The sequence below is a fragment of the Cyclopterus lumpus genome, chromosome 4 (genome assembly GCF_009769545.1).
Source record: "Cyclopterus lumpus isolate fCycLum1 chromosome 4, fCycLum1.pri, whole genome shotgun sequence".
Lineage (NCBI taxonomy): Eukaryota > Metazoa > Chordata > Actinopteri > Perciformes > Cyclopteridae > Cyclopterus > Cyclopterus lumpus.
This window is the reverse complement of record NC_046969.1, coordinates 18159472-18175437: the sequence shown is the minus strand read 5'-3', so window position 1 is coordinate 18175437 and position 15966 is coordinate 18159472. Positions and strand designations below refer to the sequence as shown.

Genomic DNA, 15966 nt, shown 5'->3' with positions numbered 1-15966 from the left:
GTCATTTCACCGCATCGTTTTATTTGTTAAAAAAGAAACACTGACGTTGTTGTTTCATCAGACACGTGTTAAGTCTCCAAAGTTTCCGCTGCAGATCTGAAGGGAACTTAAACCAAAAAAAAGGATTCGATAAAGTGACTATAAAAATGCCTGAAAAAGAAACTGCACCAAATACTTAAAACAGGGGTAGGCCTAACTTTTTATAGACCAGGCAGCAATACATACAATTAAATATGCAACTATTTAAAAGAGATTTCGATTGAGATATTATTAGCAATATAGCTCTGTATTTAAAACGTCTTCTCCAAGAAAATGGTGTAGTGATAAGTCAACTTTGTTATTAGTCGTATGTCCATTTATGGGGATGAATAACATTTGCCCAAAAACTAATGTAAAATAGCCTTATGTTTATTAAGGTTTTTAAATGTATTACTATTAATTACTGTCCCTGATAGATAGCCTGATATAAGTAAGTTGGTATAGAAACAACCCCTCACAATCTATTATAGTGAGATATGCATGTACAAATACTTGCTGCCTTGTATTCTGGGAGTTTCTCTTTACTTTGGGGGTTCAGTGTGAGAGTCAAGACAGTCAGACACAATCCACTTAAAGGAGGCTGTCTCCCTCCGGAGGCTCTACCAGCTACTCGCAGTTTAAAACCCGGACTGTTTTAAAACCAACCTCTCACCTCTTCATTGAGGACAAACGGACACACGTGAATCTTTTAACAATACATCGACATGTTTTTCAACTGGTAATTCAATACTCTTTGAAGACACCACAGAGGCGACAGGTATGTAGTCAAGCAGGTAACATCTTCAACGTCAGTCTTTTATCATAAGGACGAAAACATTCACCTGAAGCTATTCAAGTTTGTATTTTGTACAGCAAAGTATGAATGTGTGATCTCTTTAGATTACTGTATCTTTCATTCTTAATTTAAGTAGCAAAGCACAATGGCTATAGATAAAGTAAATAAATAGATCCATATGTTTTATGTTGTATGTATGTTACCATGGCCAGGTGATTCAGTGGAAAAGGTGCGCCAGGGTATTATAGGCACAAAGAAAACACATTAAACAAAGGAGACCTCACAGTGAGTGTCTCTAGGTGTGTGTGGAATGGACCAAATAACAGGAATGCGGATGGCCAATAGAGGGCCATCGGGCCTGGCCCCACCTTGAGCCACAAACAAAAAAAAGATTATATATTTCTTTTAATAATAAATTATACAAATTGTCAATATTTGTGTTTTTGAAAATGGAATATACCCAGTAATATTTGTAAAATAGGTTATCTGTGCAAAATATATGCTTTTCCTGCATGTCCTCTCCGCATGTCTCAGCTGCATTGTGTCCACATCGATTTGGCCCAAAAGAGGCGGGTCTAAGAAGCAGTTACTAGCCAATTACTGATTAAAGATATAAATGAGTGAGATACAATTTAGGCAATCAGCGTCCTAAAATAGATTCAGCTTGAGGCCAAAGTCGTTTGAAGCTAGCTGGATGCAGTCGTGCTAATGCCGTATTTAGCTTTCCATGCTTCCATGCTTCCATCTAGCATGGACAGATACGGGAGTAAGGGACACGAAGCGCACATGAAAACATGAGAACATGGATAACTCCGTTAAGCAGCCATATTGGGCAAAGTGAACATCGCTACCAGCTGGACGACGGACACAGGATTACGGTGAAGAAACACAATGAGGAGGTGGATAAAAACAGGCACACTTTAACCCTAACAAGGTTCATAGGGGCATCTTATTAGATTATATATTTGTATGTGATTATATGATATTTATATTTTATTATAATACATTTATGAAATTTATATTATATGATATACATAATATTTATATTGTATATTTATGATATTTATATATCATATTATACTGATTATTATGATGTGTGTATATATATATATATATATATATATGTATGTATGTATATATATATATATATATATATTTATTTTTATTTTTTTTTGCAATGAATCATACTAGGATGTTTGCTGAAATTGATTGGATGGCCCTACCAAAAACAAATTCCACCAGCCACCACTGCAGGAATGTCTAAATCAATGCAATGCAATACAAGATGCACGACAGACGTGCACCTAAAAAATAACCGCAGAGTAAAATCAACATCTCACACCAGCAGCATTTATTGTAGGGCTGTAGATTGTACCACAGGTGTTCCTGTTAATATGTCCACTCATGTAAGATTCTAGAATAAACTGTTGCTGTAATGAAGTTACGACAAGAAACATAGATCCACATGTCTTTTTTTTCACCATGCTAAAATAAAGACAAGTTTTAAAGCAAAGAATGATGAATATCAGCATGTTTCATTAGGTACTTTGCATAGCTGCATGGCTTCAAGACATCCATCATGCAGCTTTCTATTTTCTACCATTTTACTTACACTTCTTCTCTAAAGGTTCAGGAAGAATCTGGGCAGCAGTTTGTCCCATGAGAGACTCCTAATTAGTTTACATCCGTGGAGGACACAACAATGTCTCCTGCTATTTGTTGTGTTTCTACTGAAACATGAGGCTGTTTGGTCCTGTCCAGGAGGACTTTTTCCGTACTTTCAATCATTCTGCAGTTAATATTGATGTGGCCATTTGTCCAATAAATAAAAAACAAATATAATTCAAAGGGCTACTGATGCATCGTTTTAAGCAGGTGTGTTTCTCTTTCTTTTGTTATGTATTAAACAAAACCAACCAAACAAACAAACGAAAGAACAAAGGAGCTCCTATCGCAGCCATAAGCCCACCCTGGTGCATGCTGGTCATGTGCCTGTCTACTCCGACAAAAAATGTAAACAATACTACTTGAAAATAAAATAACTAAATACTAACATCAAATAAATCCAACAATATCAAAATAACATATCTTTAGAGAAATTAATTTCAATTAAGTAATTCTGTCAAACAAGGAGTTTCCTTCAAAATTACAGAATGCCCCTATACTCCCCTGGAAGTGTATGATACTGGAACCTATGAGACACATTTCATCTCTATATTCTATTGTATCTATTAACACTGCGTCGGCTGCATATAAGTGCTTTAGAATGGGGCCACCAAGACCCCATTATTAAGTAAAGCAGAAAGCAGCTAAAACATTAAAAGCACCTGTGAGATATGACAACATATACAGTATAACTCTGGGGGTCTGCAGGGACCCCAGTTGGTAGACGGAGGGTTAAAGGTCATGTTTTCTTTTGTGTAGTCTCCTGTCTTGTATATCCTTCATAACAAAATGTGAACCCAGTTTGAGGTAATGCTCCTACACCGACTCTCAGCTCGTTATTATACAGAACTTCTTACTCCCCCTCCAATCAATCCTGTTCTCTTAGTTCCTCGCAGCAGCAGCTGTAATAACAGATGCCAGTAAACACAGTATTTACGTGGTAAAACGATAGCAGATACGGGAGGAAGGAAACTGTTTCAGTGTCAGGAAGCTCTCATTAGAACTGTTGGACTTTTTAAGGCAACAGGATCCAATTGGTCACAGCAAACGTCTCACTGGGCGATACAATGTTGATGAACCGAATCAAATTTGATCAACAAAGTACATTTGACTTAGAACAGTAATTATTCTGCTATATAATTCGGAGGTACTTGTATAATAATAATGTATATTGATTTATATTTATACCACTAGATTTCAGAAGGTAATTGTACTTTTCACTTGATGATATTGAAATGATGTTGGATTACATGTTATATATTATCTTGAAATTGGACTTTCTGCATAGTGAGTTCACTACTTTTTCTTTTTGTACTTTAAGTATATTTTCTATTGGACTGAAATGAGTATCACAATATAATTGTAAACAAATTATTTACTGTTTGTGTTCAATTTTGTTTACCTCAACACTGTGTGCAATCAAATAGAACGTAATGTAGGCCACAGGGAAGACTACGGAAATATTTTATTTTTATTTTCAAAATGTCTTTCAAATGGCAACAGCAACAAAATTACATGAAAACACGACAAGACAATATAAAAATTAACGAACAACATCGCACAAACAAATCTACATTAATAGAACTGAAGAGGAATGAATTGTACAACAATGTACACCTTAAAATAAATAGTTCCATCAATTGTCGAAACTTTGGATCCATGCTGCAAACTATTGAAAGTGTTGTGATGAGGAACTTTGTGAATTCATAATTACACAAACAGTATGTATATATATACATATAGACCTGGAAGAATTGAGTGCTGCAGGGATGACGTGGTATTTTTTGGTTCCCTCGACACAAAGCCAATGAGATTTGTCCGGGTTTTAGGACTCATTCCCGCAGCATATTGATAACTTCATATGATATTTGAATTTTTGTCATCAATTACAAATGGAATCCTTACTTTTATTTCTCTCGATGGAAAAGAAAAACTGCTGACAGCAGCATAAATTACTGCAGTTACTGGCATCGAAGTAATAACCACACATAAGTGTTATGTGTGGTTATCAGCTTGATCTTGTGTGTAGTCCTGATCCTGGTTACTGACTTGATGTTCAGCAGGTGGTATTTATAATCCTTCAGTGGGATTTTTCCTCATCGTAGAAACACAACCTGCTCCTGTTGGTAAATTCAGCGCTGGCTGTATCAAAGCCTCTCCCCTGCTCTCCTCCACTAGACGTAGTTGGACTTTGGGTGGCTGGTGGAGAGGAGGTGGTTGGAGCTCATGGACTGGGACTGCGTGCATCTTCGACAGCCAAGGAAAGCACCGCCAGCCATAGTGAGGAGGCCACCAGCCCAGCTGACAAACACGGCATTACCGAACTCAAAGCTGCAGAGAAAAGCACACACAATTATGTACAGAATCGACGCTCTGTGTATGTGTGTGTGTGTGTCTGTGTGTGTGTGTGTATACCTCTGCAGGCGATGGGATTCATTGAAGATCTGAACAATCATTTTGACGTACCAGGATGTTATGATGAGGGTCAATAAACCTGAACAAAGAAAACACATATTGTTCATTACAAGTTTTAAATGCTGTTAATAATTTTTTTTAGACAAATTACATATTTACAGGTGTAAGATAGATGTACGAGGTTCTTCCTTATGACTACCAATGCTCAATATGATCCACTATTTTCCTTTTACTTTCACGAGGTTTGAATTATGAAAAGATTAAGGCAATATCTTTAGACTTAATATAGGAGCTGATGATATATTTGTTTGTCTTATATCTTTCGTGTGTTATTTGTCTGCCTCTGTTACCGCTGCCTATTTTGAAGAGAAAACTGAGATTTTAAATCTTAGTGAGTACTTAAATAAAGGTAAACAAATTAAAATGTGAGGAATTAGAACATTATATTTATCCAGTCTGAGTGTCTGTGAAAGCCTGTCAGCTTTGGCTGCCGATGAACACACCTGCAACCATGAACATGATTCCTCCGACCATAGCTGTTGTGGATTTGCTCTCATCTTTGCCGTCCATGAAGCGGGTGCACTTCATTCCCACTGTGGACACCAGCAGCGCCACAGCGGAGAGGAAGATGCTGAGCAGCATCACGCCTCTAGTAGCCTGGACCTCAGCTAGAGGAGCAGAAATGGAAATGTTGGTACATTTAAACAGTATAAACATCTCATTGATACGGTCTGATTTCTGCTTTAACACATTGCATATTACTTATATTGTTATTCTTCTGTACATTTAATGTACATTATTACAATTGTAGTCTTTTTTGTGGTTTGGTCTATAGGCATGACCTTTAAATTTTGTCAACAGCACAACATAAAATAAAGCTGAAATAAAGAGGACAATTCTCCAAAACATCCTACGGAATTGCCACTTCTTCCCTCTATGAATATCAGATATGGGGTCAGATGAGGTCAATCCAAAGAGCTTCCACAACAAAAATGCATTTATGTCTAATTATAGTAACTTATTGAAAGTGGAAGGTATCTCAACAAGCAGCGTCTGGTTTTTAAAGCAGATGCAGACGCGATAACAACGTACTTGGCAGCTTCAGGAGGTACTGGTGAAATTCACAGGTGGTTCTCTCGTTGCCACTGCAGCTCATCCACAAGCCCTCGTAGATGCGGTGCGTCTTGCCCTGGTACTGCTTCTTCCATTGGACCATCAGAGTAGCGGCGACGGTGACGGCGAGACCGACCAGTGAGAGGAAGAAGCCGAGGAGCTGCAGTCCCGAGCTGGCCATCGCATCCAGATAAGAGTCCGAGAACTTGGTTGGAAACTTAATTAACTGAGAGAGAGAAAATATCGAAGCAATTCGAGGTCGTTAATACAGCCAACAAATGGGTCCCCTCTCGGTGGCTGCTCGCAGCCTTACAGACCGTTATCCGCGCGCTTCTCTGCAACCTCTATTTAAAGTGCCCAGGCGCGTGACGCATGTGAGGTCTCTACTCCACCTGCAGTGGATGATGGGAAGAGTTTTTGTTGTTGTTATTCTGTCTTATCAGCCCAGTTAATGAATTACGGTAAATATTGACTATTTTAAAGAAGAAGTAAAACCTCTGGTCTGTAAAATTATGTTTCTATTCACACTTCATATTTCACAATATTTGACACAATGAGAGATACACAAGAGGACTCCAGGTCACGCATTTGTCAAGCGTGACACGGTCCATTACTTACTTCCATTGTGTAAATATAGCATTGATATTCCATATCAAATACATACAAAAAATAGAAAATGTTAAATCAACATTCAAATCCCTCCAAATAGGAACTTACAGAATATAAAAAATAAATGAATTGCACATATGAACTAAAGTGATGAGCTGATACTTCTAAGATTTCCATAAACCACAATTCAGCTTCACATACACAGTTTACTGCAGCTTATAAGCAACATGCTAATCCTCACAATTGTATCGCAACTGAAGAAACAATATTGTCCACACAATGCGCTTGTTTGCTTGCATGGGTTAGTGGTTAGCATAAAAAGGTGTCCATTGGCTTCCCTTGTCTATGGCGGGTATCCAAACTAAGCGGGTTATCTGTTGGTGACCACGAGGAGTAAGCTTGGATTGTGAGGCTAGTCTGTGCCTTCAAGCAAACACTGTGTTTTGTCAAATAAGTCACTTCAGCTTCATACAACAAGAGTTTATCATTACTTCTTGAGTTTAATTTACATGTCAGTAACAACAACATAACAACTGACATCTGATGAAAATATCAGAACAAGAACATTATCCATCACCCAAACAAGTGAGGGTTAATTGCTCAGCAAATTACAGCACCAAGCTTCAGTTTACGTCTTCATTTTGATTACCAAATGAGTTGACTATATATGGTTATGGGGATGCCAGTTTGTAAACACGCTGTATTTGTACGTTAGATTGGATCAGTTTCCACCCTTTCCTGATAAAGAGCCGAAATCAAAACATTGCATACAGCAATTAAAGTCACAACTCCCTTCTGAATTTGCTTAAAACCAGTCATAATGCAGCCCTTCCTTAACGGCACTAGTTTTTTTTCTTCTTTTTTCACAGCCATTGTTTAGTTAAGGTCAGTGCTGTTCAAACATTATTTCCGGCAAATTCCTGCTGCATGTTTAAAGACTGCATTTCACGACCGTGACAATATCAGGAAAAGTGTACTAATTTCCCTCTGATATCCATCCATCAACAGTTCAGATTGCTATAATGCACCATAAAAAGAGTTATTAAACCACTTGGCCTCAGTTTGATTATAAATAGACTTCCTTTTACATTATGCTGTGCACAAACGATTATAGATAAAGTTAAAGAACATCATCCCGGTGGTCTGTCTTCCCCCATGTGCTCCAACAACATGGAGTTTGTAAATCGGCTGTACCCTTCCCTTCATGTGTCATCAGTGCCTTCATGTGTCATCAGTGACTCATCACTGGAGGATTTTGTCAAAATAGTATAATGATGTGAAAGCATTTGTAATTTGTATATGTGATGAACACGTGTAGCAGGTGCTGGTGTGTGCTGTGGTTCATTCAACGTGAGAGATGAATTTATCCCCACTTCAAAGTAAGGGGGTGAAAACATTGAAAGCCATTGTTTCATTGTGTGAAACATAACACCAGAGACAAGCTATGTATACTGACACAGCCTGATGTAACAAGTTCATAGTTCTCTTCACTTTTTCACTTTGTTTCCTGCCATAACATGCAACTGATTTGATAGCTTTGTCAAAATTAATTTAGCATTATTGTTTTTCCATTTGGAATCTCATTGTTTTCTGTCCCTTTACATTTGACCTATTGTTCAAAACTGCTTTCATGTCTTCGCAATTGCTTCCAGTAAAAACTTTGGAGGCAGTGACTCACACTTTCTCATAATTCCATCAAATTGCCTATTTTATGAAGCCATTGAGTGCCTGCTGACCCCTCACACACTGCTGTTACTCGGCCCCGGCCTGTGGGGGCCGCTAGTGATAACATTGGGCAAAAGGTAACGCCTCGACAGGCCGTTGATCTGTAACAAGCCACACACACTCACACCTACGGGCATTTAGAGTTGCCAGTTCACCAAACTTGTTTGGCCGGTGGGAGGAAACTCACTTTGGCTCAAGAGGAACACACATAACTCAGTTAGGTGCACTAGATTTACTCAAAGGACCTTCTGGTTACCAATGCACTGCTCCTGACTGAATATCTTCTTCTTACATTCTGTATGCGTGAAATTATACTATTTACCCCACTGAATCATGTCATTTCTATTCACTGAAATACCCAGATTTCTCCTCAAAGACCAATGTGTTATCTAATATCTTATGTTGAATATGGTCAAGTGTTAACTGGCCTGTTGATGTGGGTTTTCTGCAGGCACTTTTTCACTACTAACCCTTCTTCATTTACACAACTGTGCTAATAGTTTAAGTGAAAAGTCACAGTGAACAAGCCCAGTTAATAACCTGCGGTGGGATAAATAAAAAAAACGGTTGACTATTTTGAACGTTGTGATACAGTCACAAGGCCATCATCCAAACAACTGCAAACATCCATTTTAAGATATAATAATGTATGGGCAATACTTGTGACGGACACTGCTGTGGATAATCCTGACCCATCATGTTGTGGGCATTACATGTTTGGCAATTCGCAACCAAAGTTAAATTAAGCCTTCACACTTTCCTTGTAGCTGCCAAAAAGTTTCCCAAACAGAAATATTATTAATCAAAAGGGGAAAGAGTTCACAGAGGTGACAGTCTGTAACATTGAGTATGACACTTTTTGTGGTGAGATTCAATAACAAGGGAGGGGTCACTGTGTGTGACAGCTCAGATTATTCACAAATTGGTCGACATGACTGTGGTCCTGATGCCTAATCAGCACACACACAAACACACACACACACACACACACACATACACACACACACACACACACACACACACACACACACACACACACACACACACACACGCTTGTCATGTCAGAATCTATCTGTCTGAGATAGTAATTACAAGTGTCCTAACCCACTTCTGATAGTAATCTGATTGTAAGAGCTTTATTAAACACACCAGTAAAATGTTTTAAGCTACATTAAGGAAAATATACTTGAGAAACCGTGGACAGTGCTGAACCCATCATCAGGAAACATGTTAGTTGTATGATCTAAAAATGATGATTGGATGGATTGTCATGGAATTGGATGCATCCATTCACAAAGGGATGAACTATAGTAAATCGCTGATCCCCTCATGCTTCATTTATAGCTTCATCTTCCGGTCAATATTGTTGATTCATTCAATACTTTGGTTTGTGATTAAATACCTGCACTTTGTGTCTACCGCTAAATAGCGAATGCTACCATGCTGCATAAAAACGGAAACTGACTCAATGTCACTGAGGGAAAATGAGAAGAATTTATCACACCTACTAAAAAACCTTCCCTGAATTGTATTTCGAACAAAGAAAGAGGCAGTCGTACCAGTCGTTATCAAAATTAGCAGGCTGAGATTGTTTCCTCCAATAAATACATGTCTGGGTGTTTATGTGTATATACAATATGAAATGTCCAGAAGGTGTACATGTGGTGCTTAAAAAAGCTCATTGAGGTTGTTTTTCTCAGGAAATTAAAGTCCTCTGAGATCAGCTGTAAACTCTTAATGTTTTTTTATTTTTTACTTTCAATAAAACCGGAGCAGGATTGTTAAGCAGCAGATGTAATACAACATATTTCCGGCTTTATCTTCATGCACTAAGCTTTGAAAGTTGATCAAACCAAGTTACTTATTCTATCCTCTCCTGTCACATTTATTAGAGTGACAGGAAATGCAGACCACACAGACACAGATTATTTACAGCATGCGAGAATGACTGACCAAAACATATAGACAAACAATGCAGTACATATCAATGACTGAGCACTTTTTAAGAGCTCAGTGTAACGTCAACACCAGTTCAACTGAAATACAGGTTTTTCTTGGAAAATAGCACATCACCACTTGTCTAATTTACAGTAAATAATTTGGTGTAGTTCTTAAAACCCCGAAATGAGTCAGCATTTTTGCATTTCTGGTTCCCTCCTGTAAAAGGGAATTCGTTTTTAAAAAATTATATTCTTGGTTATATGCCAGCAATAGTCTAACAGTCTGTGGTTAACAAAGTTTAAGAAATGTTCACGTTTTGTTATAATATACTGCAGTAAATACCCCTCTTTTCTTGAAGCTTTTAAATGTCTTTTAACTAGTCCACCTCGTTGTGTACACACACACTCATGCAACCGAGGTGTGGTTAGACTGTAGCCTAACGTGTTCCTTATGCATCCATTCTTGAACGAATATCTTGATGAACAAAATGTGGCATCAATTTGTGTTTACCACAGAGTTTATTTTTTGCAATGATCCAAAACCCGAAGGAACAATCCTTGGCTTTCTCTCAAGGGAGCCAGTGTGACGATGACTTTGAGGGTTGGCCTACAAAAATGTGTCATCCCTGCAGCACTTTATGAGGTTATCACTGTTTCACTGTTAAAATGAACTTTCCTGCCACAGGCGGACACGGTTTGAAGATCCAATCCTTCTTATTTTCTGACTTTTGGGGAAATCTGTTGACAGTAGCATGGCTTCCTGTAGGTGCTGCCCAATGCTCCCCGTCACCACACAAAAGAAGGAAGCCGACATTGGGGAGGAGTTACACAGTAATCTCAGTTCTGGGAATAGCAACGAGAACACTGGAGTTAATTACACACAAATATTTATGATGTTATGTTGCTAAGTAGAGAGGACAGAATCGAAAGTAAAGTCATGTGCTGTCCTCTAATGTTTAAAGTGTGTGAAAAAGACAATAAAGCTACTGATGCTACATCATAAGTAAATTAACACGCCGATCAAACGCTGATAAAGCAAACCCTCCATGAGGGAAGTCCATCCATACTCAGTTTCTCAGCTTGCAAAGTGCTGGTGAAGATGCATCGTACACTGGGAACAATGTGAGGAAGATGCCATCTAGTGGCCTCTGTGACCACGAGGACCGCGGGTGACACTGGGGACACCTGACACACCTTCAGAGTCACTGTAACACTAGCATACCGTCATTTCTGTACATATACAATACTTCACACAAATAGTATATGCATGTAGTATATGTGATATATTTGCAATATGTGTATTGCAATACTAAACTGGTGTACAGACAAAGTCAGTTAATTACTGTTTAACCAAGTGACTCAAACAAGAGGTCCTAGAGGCTGTGACTCATTCTTACTTCAGAATGTATTATTTAAGACTACAAAGGTCTGTTTTCAGGTTCGTACTTGTATTTTAGGTTTCTGTCAGGCCATGTTTACATGCTTTAATGAAAACTCTTTATTTTCGTCTGAAAAAAACTCTATTTATATGGCATATAAACCTGCTCTATCATTTAAAAAGACAGGGAAATCTCACACTTTACAGTATGGGACGTTAAAATACTGTCGCTGCATTATCTCATCCTCACTTGTCAAATACAGGTGTAACTAATAAGGTTAATTAATGGTGGCTGCAGTGAGGTGTTTCAATGCATATAAACAGTATTGCAAAATCCCATTGCCTGCTGTGAGGACGGTCTGTAAGAGTGTGTCTGGTTTGTACAAATACAAACAAGGCAAGTGTCGTTATTGTGCTTAATGACATTCTGTAAGTAGTTTTGAGTTATATTTACTGTGTGTTAACTTAACCAGATGTAGTAAGCTAAACAGTCATCAACTGAAGTCGGCCTTGCCTCTGTCTCTCTTATTTGTCCACGTGTCATTGGCATTCATACAATTTGAAACCATAAGAATATTGAAAATAATCTTCTTCGTTATTTAACGTGGAAAAAGATGGTTTGAGGCTGAACATGTTTTCCGAAAGTCTATATGCAACATGTACAATCAAAGATGGTGCAAGCTTTCTTCTTCTCTCCCCAAATGGAGTGCTGCTCGGCACTGCTCTAGTGAACAGAAGATAAATAAGGGACAACATGTACTGTATATTGTAAACAATAGAGCCGGACTCCTTGGGGTCCTCTAAGATCAGGGAAGTGCCTTTGAACTCGAGAGATTTTTCCAGCACCCTCGAGGGTTAGGGGCTGAGATCCAACATGCCATTTTTCAAATCCTTCCCAAAGTTAGTTGTGAAGTACATAACAACTGCTCAGCGAGAACCCTGAAACATGGTCAACATTGTAAAGTAATTCAAAAGATCTTTTTCAGAGCAGACATTTAGATTTGACATATTACGAAAAAGCACAGGTGTTAATAACATTAACAATCGCTTCTATTCAAGTGTTCCAGTAAGTCTTGACAGTGTGACAGTGAGCCGGTAGGCACAATACCACGACCCTGAAACTGAAGCAGCTAAATGGAATTCAGCCATCATGGATTTTACTATTTAGACCTGTGCTTTTCCCAATGTGACCATGTCAAAATGTCTTTTGTTATAAAGACCTATACCTGTGGCATCTGTAGTCGACTGAAAGTCAAACAAAGTGCTGTCCCCAAGATGTCGATAAAACCCCTTTAATGTGATCAGAATTTGATACCCTGTAATTAAAAGTCAATGTAACATTTATATATTGGTGCTTCAACCTAAAAAAACAACAACAATATGTTCTTTTGTATTTCTTATTTTCTTTCTATGGATGTTTGCTCTTAAGTAGAACTGTACCAGGCGATCAATATCCTGAAATAAATCTGGTAATACTGTGTCCATTTGTGCAAGCTAAAACAAAGCACCGGATAATTGCCTTTGGATTCAAGGTTTACTCCCTGCAAAGATGGGCCTTGGTGCTGCTGCAAACCAGTCCGGTGTCATTCCTGCATCAGGCACAGCACAGAGCACCTCAGGCCCAACGGCCTGCCTCATTCTTTACACCCCACGGTGAGAATGTTTGCTTTTGTTCACATGCTCCATTATAACTTCTAAAATAAGGCAGACTATTCTCAAGGGCTATGAGTGCCATTCTTAAAATAATTAGGTTATAGGACTGTTGAGTCAGGGTGAATTTAAAAAATACGAATAGATGACATGACCATTATGCATATGGCCACAAATATAAGTGTCATATCTCACATTAGTTTAATACTATACTATACTAATAACTATACTATACAGGGATATACCTCATATCAAGTGATCTGGATGAAATGCATTCTGCACAGACTCATGTTAGACTTTGAGCCAAGTGTATGTGGATATATTTCATTATGTAGGAACAGTGTCTGGCTGAAGGTGTGGCACAACTCTGCTGATGCAATCCTGTCTGCGTAGGATTAATCCTCAGAGTATTAGTGTATAAAGTGCTCAGATTAAAACCAGTAATGTGGCGTTTAAACAACTTTATTAATTCATTTTATTTTATTCTAATTTAATCTATTACTGATTTATTGATTTCCAGACAGAGCTAAACGGTTCTCTGTTGAGGTTTGAGATCAGTTGAGTGTCTGACTAACTATTCTGTGACTCCCTCCACCGGTTTTTCCTGAAGGTGCGCCCCCCCGTGCTTCAAGAGCCAGAGAGGGAGAAGAAACATGCAATGCGTTGCATTCAAACGACTGCATGGCGCTTTTTCCTTTACAGAAACATATCAAAGAGTGTAGCGGGAGCACATGCTTTTATTTTCCACTTTGTGTAGGATTTACATTTTGATAGACACTTAACCTGGATGGACAGAAACATCCAGTGAGAGTGATCGTCCCTCTCTCTCTCTCTCTCTCTCTCTCCCCCTCTCTCTCTCTCTCTCCCCCTCTCTCTCTCTCTCTCCCCCTCTCTCCCTCCCTCTCTCTCTCTCTCTCTCCCCCTCTCTCTCTCTCTCTCCCCCTCTCTCTCTCTCTCTCTCAAGTGGGTGTGTCTTCATGTCTCAACATGGCATGCTGCAGTTGATAGACAGCTGCACTCAGCTTTTTACCTGCCAGGTGAGACACCGAAAATGCATTCAGTCCTCAAGAGTCAATTTCCCCGTCTCGGTAAATACCCGCAGCAGCAGTGGTTCATTCCTCTCGTGCCACTTGAATGATCGGAGTACAGGTGAGTTAACTTACCTGTGAATAGATACTGTTTTGTTTTGCAATTCTGCAACACTGGTATTAACAATGTTCGTCAGGATGCACATTGTGTTCTTTATTCAACGCAAACACCTGTTGTGTCTGCTGAATCATACAGAGCGAGTCAAATGAATAAACTAGCTACATATCAAACGAGTTTGAGCTCATGAATCAATATTTGCCTGCAATTGTGAGCTCCAGGATCACTGTGTGTATTTTGTAATGTAGTGAGGAGCCGCACGCTCATACGTGTGGAGGCCTCTGTTGTTGACACACAAAACAATAACTTTTCTTTTCTCTTCACAGGATTCTTTTTATTTGTTATCTTTTTTTTTTTTATACAGCATTTCTGTTACCCGCGCTGCTGGAAACTTTGCCTGGTAATTTCTATGCTAAAATTCAGTCATTGTTTCTGGTCGTGTGTGTAATGTGCATCCAAGACCAAAGAGAGCTGACCGCCACAGGTTTGGAAGGATTTTTGTTTGTTTAAGAGCGGCTGCAGTTTTTAGGCTCAAGTGCAACATTGATCTGTACTTTAGGAGAAAAAAAAAAGAAGTCAAAATATGCATCATCTTTGTAGCATAATATCTGTGCATTGTTAATCAGCTACCAGCCAAAATGTTGGCTGACTTTGTCTAATACATTTTGTTTAATACATCAGAAATCTCATCTAAAGAGCAGTTTATTTTATAATTCTCCAGATAGGCCACTAGGAGCGAAACATATCCTGTTCTATATATTTAGAATCTTTAATCGCCCAACAGCAGCAGAAGCAGCTTCTCTTCTGGTTATGGAGGTGCAGTTTAGTTGTGACATATCCCACGAGGGCATGGCAGTGGTGTTACCACTTGCAGAGGAGGCATCAGTATGTCAGGTATGTTGGGGAACCAGATCCACTCAGCAGTTCTCAGATGAAGGGTGTAACTCGGTGCTTTCCTTTGGAGTGGCATGATGTATTAAAAAATGCTGCCAATAAAAGACTACCTGGCACTACGCACAAGGACATTGTTGCACAATAAATACACTGAGCACATGATTGAATTTAAGATGAAGTTCACGATAAAGATATACAATAATTAGTCCTGGCTCGGAGAATTTGTTTTATATAATAGTGTATCGTTCCAGTAAATTTCTGTTCCTTCTGAAATAAAGATGAGAAAAACAAATGCTTGTACAACAGTCACAACTGAGCTTAAAATATGGTAGTTCATATTTGTATGCGCAAACAGCTGAATGTCTCCACATAGCTCAGTTGCAGACTTTATATTTACTTGCGTAACAGGGGGAGTAAATATGAAATGTCTTCGCCCTGGGCCAAAGGTTTCAGCAGGTCAGAGAGAGGAGTACAAAGATGAACACTTCTTCCCTTTCTGGTTGCTGTGGGCAGTTTTGTGTTTCTTGGGAATCGAACAACTACAGGTATATAATGTGTCATCTTTGTGTTAAAGTGACATTCAGGAAATAAAAAAAGTGTAAAGAAATGACTCTTAA

The 15966-nt window shown here is 38.7% G+C and overlaps 1 protein-coding gene across 1 annotated transcript; it reads right to left on the bottom strand.

The window, feature by feature from the left end:
- Positions 1-3927: 3927 nt before the first annotated feature.
- Positions 3928-6314, bottom strand: LOC117729712 (claudin-19). The gene is made up of 4 exons (XM_034531034.1): positions 5987-6314; positions 5398-5562; positions 4895-4973; positions 3928-4810 (listed from the first exon to the last, which is right to left on the bottom strand). Exons 1-4 carry the CDS (start codon positions 6186-6188, stop codon positions 4654-4656), a joined length of 603 nt encoding a protein of 200 aa, XP_034386925.1. The 5' UTR covers positions 6189-6314; the 3' UTR covers positions 3928-4653.
- Between the last annotated feature and the right edge of the window lie 9652 nt (positions 6315-15966).